The 16,225-nt window shown below is 40.2% G+C and overlaps 1 protein-coding gene across 1 annotated transcript in view; it reads right to left on the bottom strand.

Moving 5' to 3' along the window:
• ddr1 (discoidin domain receptor tyrosine kinase 1) overlaps positions 1 to 16,225 on the bottom strand; it is a 360,873-nt gene that overhangs the window by 256,927 nt on the left and 87,721 nt on the right. The window contains 1 exon segment of the mRNA XM_051920316.1: positions 10,578 to 10,680. Within this exon segment, the coding sequence (XP_051776276.1) occupies positions 10,578 to 10,680 (103 nt within the window).

The following is a 16,225-nucleotide window of genomic DNA, read 5'->3' as shown; positions in this document are numbered from 1 at the left end:
GCACCCTACTTTGTAGCCTTAGTAAAATAACCACACAGATAGTAAAAGAGGTTATGGGTTGTGCAAGGGTTTCAGCATTGTGTTGTCATTACTCCACTGCAATTGCAAGCAAATAAAACAAGCCATTAATGTATCCTGACCTCAAGAAAATAGGACCAAGAATCTTTGATAACATGTTTCTAGTTTCCTTCCGTTATCACAAGTATGCCTCAAAAACCCGAAAGACATGTCTTAAATCAAAACCTTTGCCACTTCAAAGTGAATGTATTTGATAATTTTTAAGGTTTATTTCAAGTATAGACACTGGGCTCTGTAGAACGTATAATAATGCTCGACTTTAGAACAATTTTATCTGGCAAATGAATACATATAATTATGAAGAAATAACTGACTTGAAAAATATCTAACTTATCCTTTAAGGCCTAGACATACCTAGAGGGGACCTTTAAATGGCAAAAAAAAAATGCCTTATTGAATATTTAAATCACAGTTAAGGCTCAATCTTTGTGACAAATTGCAGACTGTGTAATCAATACATATTTAGTTTTGCTCTGTCTACTCATAGTCACTTTATAGATGCAATGTATTTCAAAATACTTTTGCTACTGCTTAAAAATCAACTACAAATTAAAACTTCAACAAACAGACCATGAATTAAATTGAGAACTTCTTGTTTAAGCAATGCTACTGTTCTGGCAATGAAAGCAGCAAAGCAGATTTATTGAATATGAGTAAGGGCCAGAAGATGAAACAAGATTAAAACAAAACTAAAGTTTAAAAACCAAGACGACAACAGATCAAGACATTAAGCCAAAAATGCTCTCACTCAGACATTTTTTCTTCAACAAATAAATTGGTTCTTGATATTGACTGTAAAGTCTGATATCTTTTCTTCTAGGAAAGTTGGCTTAAATATACTACATTCTTTGAGATTTCAATACTAAGCATTACAATTGAATTAAGTATATGTTAATAATTTAGACCATATGGTCCTTAGTCCAAATTTAGTTAAGTACAGAGGCCTTTATTTTTCCTAATTTAACGAAAAAAGGTTTCTTCTATTTGATTATTTATGGAGGTTTTCCACAAATTGTGAAAAGTCCAACGTACTCCCATAATCATACTTTAAATTTGATTATTGCTGTTAACGTTAACATTCAGAAAGTAATTATTAATGCACCATTTCAGATCATTACTTATTTACCTCCGACTTGCTCCTTCATCTGTCAATAAATGTTAAATTCAGAGTCAAAACTATGAGATAGCATAAGTAAATACTTTATGATTTATGAAGGTTATAAATATCTCAATAATATAAAGTAACCATCCAAACCCAGCCACAGGGGATGCACAAACCAGTGTGTTTCTTTGTGCCAGTCCCAAGCCCGGATAAATGGGGAGGGTTATGTCAGGAAGGGCATCCAGTGTAAAATTTTGCCAAATCAATATGCGGACAACAATACAAATTTCCATACCGGATCGGTCGAGCCCTGGGTTAACAACGACCGCCACCAGTACTGTTAGCCAACAGAGTGCTGGCAGAAATTGGGCTACTGTTGGCCGAAGAAGGAGAAGAAGAGGGGAGAGACATGTCCAGAGGCAGGAGGAGAGGAGGAAGGTAAAGAGTGGAATTGAGGGTAGGAACTTTGTTGAAAGTATGACTGGTAAGGGGAGAGAGTTAGCAGATATGATGGAGAGAAGGAAGGTTGATATATTGTGCGTGCAAGAGACTAAATGGAAGGGGAGTAAGGCCAGGTGGATCAGAGGTGGATTCAAATTGTTCCATCATGGTGTGGATGGGAGGGGAAATGGGGTAGAGTTATTCTGAAGGAACAGTATGTCAAGAGGGTTTTGGAGGTGAAAAGAGTGTCAGGTAGAGTAATGATTATGAAGCTGGAAACTGGAGGTGTGATGAATGTTGTTAGTGCATATGCACCGCAAGTTGGGTGTGCAATGATTGAGAAAGAAGATTTTTGGAGTGAGTCGGATGAAGTGATGAACAGTGCACCCAAGGGACAGAAAGTGGTGATTGGAGCGGATTTCAATGGGCATGTTGGTGAAGGGAACAGTGGAGACGAGGAGGTGATGGGTAGGTATGGTGTCAAGGAGAGGAATGAAGAAGGTCAGAGGATAGTGGATTTTGCCAAAAGGATGGACATGGCTGCGGTGAATATGTATTTTAAGAAAAGGGAGGAACATAGGTTGCACACAGGAAGATTATATCCTATGCAGAAGAGAGGTGATCTGAAGGAGATTGAAGACTGCAAAGTGGTGGCAGGAGAAAGTGTGGTTAAGCAGCATAGGATGGTGGTCTGTAGGATGACGGAGATCAAGAAGAGGAAGAGAGTGAGGGCAGAGCCCTTCAAATGGTGGAAGTTGAAAAAGGAAGACTGCAAGGTTGAGACGGGCACTGGGTGGCAGTGAAGAGTTACCAGACAGCTGGGAAACTACAGCAGATGTAGTAAGGGTGACAGCAAGAAGGGTGCTTAGTGTGACATCTGGAAAGAGGAAAACGAAACCTGGAGGTGGAATGAGGAAATACAGGAGAGTATACAGAGGAAGAGGATGGCAAAGAAGAAGTGGGATAGTCAGAGAGATGCAGAAAGTAGACAAGAGTACAAGGAGATAAGGCACAAGGTGAAGAGAGAGGTGGCAAAGGCTAAGGAAAAGGCGTATGATGAGTTGTATGAGAGGTTGGACACTAAAGAGGGAGAAAAGGACCTGTACCGATTGGCTAGACAGAGGGACCGAGCTGGGAAAGATGTGCAGCAGGTTAGGGTGATGAAGGATAACGATGGAAACGTACTCACAAGTGAGGAGAGTGTTGAGAAGATGGAAAGAGTACTTTGAGAGGCTGATGAATGAAGAGAATGAGAGAGAGAGAGAGAAAAGAGGTTGGATGATGTGGAGATAGTGAATCATGAAGTGCAATGGATTAGCAAGGAGGAAGTAAGGACAGCTATAAAGAGGATGAAAAATGGAAAGGCTGTTGGTCCAGATGACATACCTATTGAAGCATGGAGCTGTTTAGGAGAGAAGGCACTGGAATTTTTAACCAGATTGTTTAATGGAATCTTGGAAAGCGAGAGGATGCCTGAGGAGTGGAGAAGTAGTGTACTGATGCCGATATTTAAAAATAAGGGGGATGTGCAGGACTGCAGTAACTACAGGGGAATAAAATTGATGAGCCACAGCATGAAGTTATGAGAAAGAGTAGTGGAAGCTAGGTTAAGAAGGGAGGTGATGATTAGTGAGCAGCAGTATGGTTTCATGCCAAGAAAGAGCACCACAGATGCAATGTTTGCTCTGAGGATATTGATGGAGAAGGTTAGAGAAGGCCAGAAAGAGTTGCATTGCGTCTTTGTGGACCTGGAGAAAGCATATGACAGGGTGACTCGATGGGACCTGTGGTGTTGTATGAGGAAGTTGTACAGGATACGTACGAGGGAAGTGTAACAGTGGTGAGGTCTGCAGTAGGAGTGACGGATGCATTCAACGTGGAGGTGGGATTACATCAGGGATCGGCTCCGAGCCCTTTCTTATTTGCAATGATGAAGGACAGGTTGACAGACGAGATTAGACAGGAATCCCCGTGAACTATGATGTTTGCTGATGACATTGTGATCTGTAGCGATAGTAGGGAGCAGTTGGAGGAGACCCTGGAAAGGTGGAGATATGCTATAGAGAGGAGAGGAATGAAGGTCAGTAGGAACAAGACAGAATACATGTCTGTAAATGAGAGGGAGGTCAGTGGAATGGTGAGGATGCAGGGAGTAGAGCTGGCGAAGGTGGAGGAGTTTAAATACTTGGGATCAACAGTACAGTGTAATGGGAATTGTGGAAGAGAGGTGAAAAAGAGTGCAGGCAGGGTGGAATGGGTGGAGAAGAGTGTCAGGAGTAATTTGTGACAGATGGGTATCAGCAAGAGTGAAAGGGAAGGTCTGCAGGACGGTAGTGAGACCAGCTATGTTATATGGGTTGGAGACGGTGGCACTGACCAGAAAGCAGGAGACAGAGCTGGAGGTGGCAGAGTTAAAGATGCTAAGATTTGCACTGGGTGTGACGAGGGTGGATAGGATTAGAAATGAGTACATTAGAGGGTCAGCTCAAGTTGGACGGTTGGGAGGCAAAGTCAGAGAGGCGAGATTGCATTGGTTTGGACATGTGCAGAGGAGAGATGCTGGGTATATTGGGAGAAGGATGCTAAGGATAGAGCTGCCAGGGAAGAGGAAAAGAGGAAGGCCTAAGCGAAGGTTTATGGATGTGGTGAGAGAGGACATGCAGGTGATGGGTGTAACAGAGCAAGATGCAGAGGACAAAAAGATATGGAAGAAGATGATCCACTGTGACAACCCCTAACAGGAGCAGCCGAAAGAAGACGACGACTTATTTTTCATAAAGCAACAATCACAATATTAATAATAAAACTAAAATCCAACTGGAGTAGCACAGGAGACAGATACGGCAAAAATAAAATTAAACAATTAAGCTTGCAACAGAACATCAATTCTAGGGTTTCAATGCATTCCTAAAGACTCATTTTAATTCTAAGCTTAAGCATCTCCTAAATCCGCTAATATTAAAGCTTGTGTCAAAACTTAGCAAATATTATCCCCCGTCATAAATTATTATGATTGATAAAACTCTTGATATTCACACCTTGTTAAATAAAATATTATCCATTCAGTTTCATGTTGATAAAACTCTTAACATGCGTGTTAAGTGGATAAAGCTATTGCATTGTTACTTCACAGGACATGGCTTTTCTTACCTTCACCAAAATGAATGTGTAAACGGTCGTGTGTTAAGAACATGTCCTGATCCCTAGCCCAGCTGCTGTCTACATGAAATGTGTTTCCCACGTACAAGTGAATTTTACTTCCAAACACTTCAGCATTATGTTGATTTGACACTTAGTTCATCACTTCTATTTACTTAATATTTAGTACCTTCAAAGTACAGTAACTACCCCAAAACAACATTTCAAAACAATCTGTATGCATTTATCAATGCAATATATTATACAGTATGAAGATAAAATATTTTCCTTCACTGTTGATGCCACATTCATAATATCTCTCCACTGAAAATAAAGACAAATGACAATACAGACTCAGGTGTGCCAGTGGAAAGGTGGCACACTTGAAAACAAATACTTAAGGTGCAAGTCACTAATCAATATTGCCTAGTTGCTACAGGTTTTCTGACAGAAATGTCATAACTCAAACAGGTATTTTTTCTTTGGGAGTCTTGCAAAAAGGTAACCAAGCCCTATTAACATTGTGAAACTGTCAGACTAATGTTTTGCATCCAGACATACCCCATTTTTCCTCCCATCAGTCCTGGTTCCACGTAGAAAGTCAGGAGTAAAAACTGCATGCAAAGCAATGTTTAGGATCTTTTGTTTTCAAATCCACTTTCTTGCCCACATGAGCTGATGAATTTGCTGATGTCTTTTACTGAAAACTATATGAAGTAGGGCGGCAGTCAGTAGGCTCTTGGTATTCATGGCGGTCAACTACTGTACATCAGATCTGTCTGATGAATTTGCTTTTATTAATGTTGGTCAAATTCAGGAATTTCTGCACACTCATATTGAATATACTTTATTTACAACATTAATTTGAACAACTAGGTCACTTTATGCTGCAGTGTGAACATAGCCATATAGTATATATTATAGAAGAGGCAATAGGTATCTCTAGGTTACTTGCATCACATCAAGCTTTATGTTTAGGCCTGTGGTATTTTTTTCTGGTTGCACTGAATCTGAAGCAATGAATTCCAGGCTTAATTGATTTCATTAATTTTATATGTTCACTACCAAGTAGATAATGCTGAAATATTAATGAAAATATTAGACGTTTGCTACAGTTGCTCTACAATTATCATAGTTAAAAATGGGCTCAGTACTGTCTGTCCCTCTATGCTCTGATAACCCCGTAAGAAAACAGAATGCTCTAGATTCAGTGCTGGCTCACTAACACCATTTACTGACAGAAGGATATTTTTGTAGTTAGTAAGCCTGGAATAGTTTGGATATTCTTGCCACACTAAGTTACACTCAGTACTGCCACGGATGCCACATGGCTTTCCAAGGAGAAGCACTATATGTTCTTATGGTAAACTGCTACAATATTTGTAATAGTGGCAAGAAGGAAGCCACTTCTGAGAAAGACTAATATTAAGGTACTCCTAGAATTTGCTAGAAGCCATGATACAAAATCTGACATATTTTGGAAGTCTTTGGGTCTGGAGAACTAAGGTTGAGCTTCTTGGCTAGAAAGTACTACGTTGAGCACAAACTAAACACAGCATTTTCATACAATATTCAGGTAACATCATTTCTGATGCCAAGCATGATGGAGGCAGCTTCATGCTCTGGGGAAGCTTTTCAGCAGAAAGAACTGGAAAATTTGTTGCCATTGAGGGAAACATGGAATGGAGCTATCCTGGAGCTAAATAAATACAAATCTTGAAGGAGAACTTTTTCATTTAGCCAAAGATCTAGATATAGAAAGGACAATTGCCTGCACTAATATAGATACATCTATGACTAAGTACCTAAATGAATTTGTCAAGAGGATGGTAGAAGACAGGACTGCTGTAAAAGCCAATTTAAGGGAAGAAGGTAGGGCTGCACGATAACAGAAAAAATGATTATCACGATTATTTTGCTCAGAATTTTTATCACGATTAATAATGACGATTATTCCTTTGGTAAATGAAGTCTGTGACCAAAGCAGTGTAGCCTCGGCCAGTTATTCACAGATGCTGCCCTAATCATATTAGCTGCGTTGTCCGTTGTGATGCACACAAGTCTTTCTTCCACCAAGCCCCAAGCGGACATCGCTTCTTTGAGGCCCACTGCAATAAACTCCGCTGTATGGTCTTGTGGGAAAAACGAAGTTTGCAAAAACTTGCTTTTCATCTCAAACTCGCTGTCAATAAAATGAACTGTCAAGCTCAAATACGGTTCCGCAGTTCTGCTTGACCATAAGTCGGTCGTGGCAGCAAAATATTCAAGGCTGAGCCTGAGAATTTCTCTTTCTATTTCTTTTCGGCATTTCGCATACAGCGAGGGCAGCGCAACATTGGAAAAATGGTTGCGTGAGGGAATGCTATATCTTTTATCAAGTGTTGCTATCATTTTGTTAAACCCCTCAGTGCTCACGGTGGTTATTGGACACATATCCTTGGCTATATGGTACGTGATCGCCTCTGTTATTTCCCGGTGTCTTTGCGAGCTAGGCACAGGGCCGCTGCTGGCCAAATGGGTGCCCTAAGCAGAAATTTACTTTTGTGCCCCCTCCCCCACATATTACGGAAGTAAAAATAAAATAATAAAAAAAACACCTACTATAGGGGCCAAAATAGAACTTTATTCAAATAAAAGTAAATACATAAATAAATTGTATCATTTATAAATTACAATTGTAGCTCTACAGCAAAAAATACAAACTAAAATTACACTTTAAATAAAACATTTATAATAAATAAAATAAACAATAATAAACTGAAATAAAATCAATACTGTCATCTGCTGGAGCTTTCCAAAGTTCAAAATTTACAAAGGCACACTTCTGCTTTTTCTTGAGGCAAAGTCGTAAATGAGCTCTTCATATGATAAAGCCTTTGCTAATTCAGAGTTGATGCTGACAATTGCCAGACCACTCATGCGCTCTTCTGCCATAGATGAGTGCAAGTACATTTTGATGAGCTTCATTTTAGAAAAACTTCGCTCAGCAGAGGCAACAGTTACAGGGAGTGTCACTGCTATGCGCAGAGCAATCCAGAGATTTGGGTACAGAGGTGAGGGCGCGCGCGTCATCACGTGTGCTTAGCCTACTCTGCGTTCACCGTAAAATGCAATATATACGTTTATATTTTTGTTTATTTGTATATGTATATTATTAATATTCATTTATTATTATAATATATAAAAACGATTTTTTTGAGCAGCTGGGATGGTGCCCCCCTGGGAGTTGGTGCCCTACGCAGACTGCGTACTCTGCGTATAGGGAGCGGCGGTACTGGCTAGGCAGATATGGTATTGCGTTGAACAATGTCCCTGATATTGTTGTCTGTGTTGTGGATGGCTGGTAGTTTTTTGTTGTTGCTGTTTGTGCCTTCAGTCGTTGAAATTCTTGATAGTGTACTTTGTGGTGGCTTTTAAGGTGGTTGATGAGGTTTGTTGTGTTACCTTGGGACGTTTGGACGGAACAGGAGCAAAGTTTGCACAAGACTCGTACCTGATCAACATCACATTCCTCGAAATCGAAATAGTTCCAGACAACTGAGTATGACCCCTTTTTAGGAACTAACGATCACACTTCTGCACGTTGCTCCGCCATCATATGTTTATTCTGACTGACTGTTATTGCTGCTATTGACTTCTACTGCTTCAGAAAGCGCTTGCAATCTAGATGCAGTAACGTCATAGTGACGCAGTCCAATCCGTAAACTCAGCCCATAAAAAACAGTTTGGTCTTTATACTGTAAAATCGCGACGATATTTATTAACTGATCGTGGGTCATAAATATCGTTATCATGAGAAAAAAAAAGATTAATCGTGCAGCCCTAGAAGAAGGGTTAATCTAAATAAATTAATTTTATAACTAGTCAATGTTTCATATGAACTAAAACTAAGGGTAAAGAGATCTGAAGGGCATTACAAAGTGCAGCATGTCATTTTTTGTTGGGGGGAGGGGACCTCCTGTATATTAAATTAGATCTGATCATCCCCATTTATGAAAGGCAAATGCTGGAGGCCCAAGAGAAAAAAAAAAAAAAAGAGAGATTAAAGATGGCCTTGCCTGACACTTTTAGAAATGTGAAAGATTTGAGAGTTATTAGAACCTTGTAAGTATAACTTCTGAATAACAGTAATAAAGCATCTTGCTCATATTAAAATCCTTACCTAAAGTGAAAGGATACATGAAAAAATATGGGAGGTCTAGGTTTAAGGAAAGAATTGACCTCAAAGCACAGGAAATTATTTAAATTATAAAATTTAAGTACAGTAATCCCTTGCTACTTCGCGGTTCACTTTTCGCGGATTCACGACTTCGCGGATTTTATATATAAGCATATCTAAATATATAACGTGGATTTTTCGCTGCTTCGCGGGTTTCTGCGAACAATGGGTCTTTTTACTTCTGGTATTTGCTTCCTCAGTTGGTTTGCCCAGTTGATTTCATACAAGAGATGCTATTGGCGGATGGCTGAGAAGCTACCCAATCAGAGCACGCAGTTAAGTTCCTGTGTGCTGCTGATTGGCTCAGCGACGGAGTGGTGCATTAACCAGGAAGTCTCATCTCACTCATTCAGCATTAACGTGCTCTTGCTACTGCATTCAGGGGATTATTACCTTCATCGTCATCATTTTTACTGCGCAGCATATTCATCACCATCATCACGTCATATATAGCTACGTGTACTTTGTTATACAGTAAGTGTAAACTTATCTAATAATTCATTACATTTATATAGCGCTTTTCTCAGTACTCAAAGCGCTATCCACACAGGGAGGAACCGGGAAGCGAACCCACAACCTTCCACAGTCTCCTTACTGCAAAGCAGCAGCACTACCACTGCGCCACCTGTGAGGACCGATCTACCAATTTCATATTGCTTAGCAGTTGTCCCTGTTATTAATAGAGTAAAGGGTGGGTTGTAAACAATACAGGGAGGGTTTAAAAACGTCCAAATACACGTTAAATAATTAAATAAATATGGTGTCCCTACTTCGTGGAAATTCAGTTATCGCGGTCAGCCTTGGAACCTATCTCCCGCGATAAGTGAGGGATTACTGTATGTTATTCCTAGAAATGACATACGAAGATGAGATGGTTACCAGAATAATCTTGCAAAGCTACATAGTACATCTGGAGTAACATTGTTGACTGGAAGACACTGTAAATTTTCTATGCAAATTTTCATGCTGTAATATTCACATACATGTGCAAATATGAATGAACTTTAAATATTAATATGACAACCACAAGATGTGGTATATTGAAGTAGAACATTTTCAATTCTTACAAACTACATTAATGTAAAATTCTTTTTCCATTTACAATGATGAAGACCATAGCAAGCTCACACATAAAATACCAAGTGTATTTGTATCTTAATTTTTTCTGTTAACATTATTATACAAAAAACAAAAAAAAAACACTCTTGTAAGAAAGAGTTGACTGCATCTTTTAAATACATTTGGTTAGGAAGAGCTTAGAATGCATTACATTTAAATTAGGAGTGTAAATGAATGATTTTTTCCCCCCCAGAGACTGTTGCCTCAAAATACTTCTACCAAAATGCGGGTTCCAGAAGTCTTCACCAAGCCTTTTGAACTAAACTACTAGCAAACTGATAAGAATCACTGCATTAGAATCCATTTCCTGCTACCTATAACCTTTAACTAAAGTTCTTCCTGCATGTTAGGTACCTTCCTACAATTCTTCCGACCTTACCAGGAAACATTACACTAAAGAAAAAAGCATGTAACAAACGTTTGAGCTTTAGAATTCAAAATTTCTTATAGCAAATAGAGTTGCAGAACTTACTAACTAACCTGCCATGCTTGGCCTCTGTGGAGTCTGACCAGGAACTAGAGGCTGTGATTGCCTTGTCAGGAATGGTACCATCTTGCATTCCTAATGCATATCGACAAACAGCTAGAAAAGAAAAGAAAAAAAAAAGACAATTCAGAAAAAGCATTAATGAGATATAACCGGATGATAAAGCTGTGGTAAACAAAAGTGTCACTGGGAAAAAAATTCTTTTGAAAACTGAAAGACCAAGAATGTCAAAAAAACATGTTTTTTCTAAAATACTGTTAAATATAGTAGTTACTTCCTTAATTATCAGTATGAACATAAACAGGAAAACTAATTTGTAAAGTCATTCCTATGAAGCTTTAAAGACAGGACTATTGACCAACAAATGAAGCAGAGAGGTGGGTATTGAATTCAAAAAGCCCTTCCCAATAGGCTTCAGGTTTCCTGTTTATATGCAAGCTGATAAATGAATATCCAACTATTTAATAATATTTTAGCACAAAAATTATGCTTTTTACACGTTTAGTGCTTACAACTGGATAATGGACATGTAGATAATGCAACACGAGTAACTCAAGATATATTTTTTTTTCTCATTTACGTGAACATTTTTTATATTGTTTACCATTTTACAGCATTGCTGCCTTCTATTTCTATATGTAATAAACATGTTCTCCATTCTGAATGAAAACATTAGCTAAAACATTTTCTAGGCCACCACTACAAAGTATAATGGGTATGTATGAAAAAATTCTGTGTGTGGAGTATTCCTTTAAAGTGGCTGCTGGTTTGACTTCACCACTCCAGGGAGTTATCGGTCTTCCTGGCAATAACAGGCTCTTTATGGTATTGCTCTAGCTCCATTACTTATCCATTAAGGCACCTCTTCATGATGAGCCTGGTCCGATTATCATCACTCCTCCAATTCTGCAATTTTTGGGTTCTTCTCATTAAAGCTGGTTACAGCAGATGCACTTTCTGATGATGTAGTAGTTTCTTTGGTAATTCTGTGGGCATCTTCTATAAGCCAGCCATATCTCTTGACAAGGCAGTCTTTGTATTATGGGTCAAGCACACAGACTAGAACGACTTTCTCTGTGTCAAGGTTTGCATGTCTTTTCTCCTTGCTTTCCAACAATGTGTTTTGGGAAGTATGGATTCCTCTACTGTTGGTTGTCTCTGTCTGCAGCAGATGATTATTATAATCACAGTGGGAAACCAGCATAGCAATGACTCATCTTCTCATTTCAATGGTTGCCTCCTCAGTTGGACTTAAGATGTCCACAAGGTCTGAAAGACACTACATCCCACTCTCCTGCATTGGGACATGTAAATGTCCAGCCTCACTTATATATACTGTTAACTCTGCACATGTGCCAAAGTGATAGAAAAGAGAAGAGCTCTAAGTTCCACTTTGTTGTCAAAGATTGACCAATCACATGTTGAGGCACATCCAATGTCACCATAAAATGACAGAGTCACTGTGCAATAACTGAATGATTAAAATGCATTGCACATTTTCTCAGTTTTGAAAAAACATCCCCAGCTCCTTCTTGTGAACTGAGGCCATCACTTATGAAAAGATAAAGAGTATGTGCACTGCAGCTAAAGACAGTGTTACACATGCCATCAGAGGATCCTACCTTCAGGACTCATCTGAGGCATATATGCGGCTGTCTCTGTATTGTCTTTTTCCACCACAGTGCTCAGAAGTCGCCCTGTGAGGTCAACTGACTCCACCCCTTCCAGCCAAACCCTTATAAAAGCCTGCATGCCTCTGGAAGGAAACACCGTTTGTGGACTGAACAGACCGTAGGACAAAGCTCATAAGAAAGCTGACCTGGTCACTAGAGTCGACTAATTTTTTTATGCTTTTTTTTGCTTTATGTTTCAGTCTTATCTGCGTTGATGTTTGTTTGCTTTAAAAAGTCAGTTGATTAAAATGCATTGTTGACACGATTGTTGCCAGAGAATATATGAGACCCTGCTAACCTGGCAGACACTGTACAGCAGCTGAAGGACCAGGTAAACAAGCATGCAGGTACAGCAAGTTGAGGTACTCAGCTTCTCAACTGGGAAGAGGTCAAGGGCCAGCATAGGCTACCCATCCCAATGCACCCTCAGGACAATGAAGAAAATGTATTTGTTGATCTTTAAGTGCACATCCACCTGAAAACCACTGGCTGCAGTGCAAATAGGTGGATTTGCTTGCTCATTTTTTGAAAGAGGAGGCACAGTGAGCATATTACGACCTACAACAAAGTGCTGCCGTGGACTACACTACTCTTAAAAAGGAATTATTGTCCCATAACGGGAATGCCATTTTGACCGTGAGTGCCCAGCAGGGGCTCAGGTGTTATATCTTTGGAGTAACTCACTCACTAGTTGCATCCAGGGTAACATACCGCTGAACACATGGTTGAGATGGTGGTGGCCGATTACTTCGCCATAGCCCTCTTAAAACAACTACCACATAGCCAGCCATGCAGAGATGCTTGAGGAGCAGCAAACGAGAATGATTACAGGCCAGACACGAGTTCAAAAGAGGCAGAGTTGGTTCCGCAGTTATGGAAACCTTGTAAGTTTACTACTTCGTTGTTACATCTGTGGGCAACTGTTCCCAAGGAGACAAACGAGAAGGCCTGTGAATGGGCCAGGGGGACAGATATGGTTTTGCAGCCTCTCTTCTTTAAACATGAACAGTGGAATGATGCTACCTTGAAATCTGCAAGGAGTGCAGTTGCTGCAGTTAGTCATCATACCAGTTGGTCCACGTCCTCCTTGCCTCGCTTCACAAATGAGAATGATCCGTTATATCAGGGTGACCGAGACACAAAGCGAAACCCAGAACCAGCACCTCTCCTGCAACCTGGCCCATGTACAATTATCTGCGGCAAAAAAAAAAAAAAAAAAAAAAAAAAAAAAACCTACAATGAATTATGGCATGCTTTTATTAGCCTAGAGTGCATGAAGAGGTGCGACATTTTTGAAGGTCCAGCCCAGAATCCCAGTTGACCCACATACCCCAACAAGACAGCACGTTTCTCATCTCCTTGCCAATCACCGAAATTCCATTTCAGCAGATTGGCATGGACATTGTCGTGCCATTCAAATCCTTGCTACGGGGCCATAAATTTACACTCGTCTTGGTAGACTATGCCACCTGCTTTCCAGAAGCAATGCACTTACAGGTGGCTAATTCAAGAAATTTTGTCCAGAAATTGGTGCGAGAATAATTTGGAGGGAAACGTATTTTGGTTTGCAGTGCACTTTGAAATATTTAAGCATTTGTTTTAAATGTTTTGAAGACAGCTGTTGAAATGGTTAAAGAAATGTACTAGGAGGAAGATTGATGTAATACATAAATTGTACTAGGAGATAATTCTTTATTTGTCACATACATAGTTATACAAGACAACATGCAGTGAAATGCATCTTTTTCGCATACCCCTTGGGGTCAGAGCGCAGGATCAGACATTGTACAGCACCCCTAGAGCAATTGAAGGTTAAGGGCCTTGCTCAAGGGCCCAGCAAAGTACCATCTCTTTTGGCAGTGACGGGGATTTAAACCAGCAACCTTCGGGATGCCAGCACAGATCCTTAGCCTCAGAGCCACCACTCCGCCCTAAAGTGAGATGATTAAGAGATCAGCAGATTCCCTGTAAATAACAAGACTGGACAGTTGTCACATGCACATAAATTTCAAGGATAACAGTTAAATCTAAAAAGATATAAGAAGAATAAGAGTACGGTAAAATACTTAAGTTATCTGGGTATGTAAGCCAACAAACCAAATCAACAGTAAATATGTCAGGTGATGTATACGAGGGGGGACCCAAAAACAACCGGAATTTTGTTGTTGTTAGGTTATTTATTTATTTCTGGTTATTTTTGGGTCCCCCCTCGTATGTATTAAATCAGCACTATTATGCAAATTCAGCTTATAAAATAGACATCTGCCCTTATTGTTCTGATCATTTTGTAGCAGACTGCAGTGATGAATGCTCCCTATTTTAGTAATTATTTCTTCAGCAAATGCTTGAAGAGGTTTTATCAAACTTGTTTTAGTAGAAGATAAAATCATTTCTTTAAATTAATATTTTGATTTCTACCACACTGGCAAAGGCCTCCTAAAGTGTTGGCATACCCAAAGAAGTCCTGACAGACTAAGGGAAGTATTTCACTTCAAGTAAGTTCAGGGAATTCACCAAACCTCTCTGTATCATTCACCTCAAGACGTCTTGTTTAACACCACCATACAGACAGGCTGGTTGAGATTCTTAACCAGATGCTCAGATAACTGGCGTCCTTCAACATCTGCAATAAGATGCTGCAGATGTTCTATCAAACGGTTGTGGCAAGTGCCATCTCCTACGCAGTGCTGTGCTGGGGAGGCAGCATAAAGAAGAAGGACGCCTCACACCTGGACAAACTGGTGAGGAAGGCAGGCTCTATTGTAGGCATAGAGCTGGACAGTTTGACATCTGTGGCAGAATGACAGGAGCTCAGGAGGCTCCTGTCAATCATGGAGAATCCACTGCATCCACTAAACAATATCATCTCCAGACAGAGGAGCAGCTTCAGTGACAGACTGCTGTCACTGTCCTGCTCCACTGACAGACTGAGGAGATTGTTCCTCCCCCACACTATGCGACACAATTCCACCCGGTGGGGCAGTAAATGTTAACATTATACAAAGTTATTGTCTGTTTTACCTGCATTTTTATTACTCTAATTTAATATTGTTTCTTTATCAGTATGCTGCTGCTGGAGTATGTGAATTTCCCCTTGGGATTAATAAAGCATCTATCTAAGATGTTGAGGAAAATGGTACAAGCAGACAAGGACTGGGACTAGCTCCTGCCCCTCATTATGACTGCCTTCCTGGAAGTTCCACAGGCTCCAAAGGGCTTCTCTTTTAAGACAAAACGGGCAACCACACATCTCCACAATTACCTTGTGAGGAGTTATGTCACTCTGGTGACCGACCACGCTCCAGTCCAGTGGTTATGTGGTTTCATAGCCTCTGTGCCTATAGGTTTTCTGTGTCCAACAGTAAATAAACCCTCCATGCCAACATCGTTGCCTTCTCCCGAGCGAACAACCTCAAGACTAGGTCTGCCCAACCCCTAGGTGCCTCGGTAAAGGAGGGGTCGTGTCATGCATGTGCATCAGTGGATCGCTTCCCAGGCTCATCGAAGGTATGCAACACCAGCCCTGGAGGAGAGTGGGTGCTGTTGATAACTTGTCTCCCTTATCTTACACTGTGCCAAAAAGATGCCCAGTGTGGGCAACCGACTGTGCCCCTCAATGTCACCATACAACTCCATTTTTTAAAATTGCAATACAGTAATCCCTCCTCCATCGCGGGGGTTGCGTTCCAGAGCCACCCGCGAAATAAGAAAATCCGCGAAGTAGAAACCATATGTTTATATGGTTATTTTTATATTGTCATGCTTGGGTCACAGATTTGCGCAGAAACACAGGAGGTTGTAGAGAGACAGGAACGTTATTCAAACACTGCAAACAAACATTTGTCTCTTTGTTAAAAGTTTAAACTGTGCTCCATGACAAGACAGAGATGACAGTTCTGTCTCACAATTAAAAGAATGCAAACATATCTTCCTCTTCAAAGGAGTGCGTGTCAGGAGCACAGGCTGTC

Source organism: Erpetoichthys calabaricus, chromosome 1, assembly GCF_900747795.2.
Source record: "Erpetoichthys calabaricus chromosome 1, fErpCal1.3, whole genome shotgun sequence".
Taxonomy (NCBI): domain Eukaryota; kingdom Metazoa; phylum Chordata; class Cladistia; order Polypteriformes; family Polypteridae; genus Erpetoichthys; species Erpetoichthys calabaricus.
Note: the sequence above shows the minus strand (reverse complement) of the source record. Positions and strands in the feature narration are given on the sequence as shown.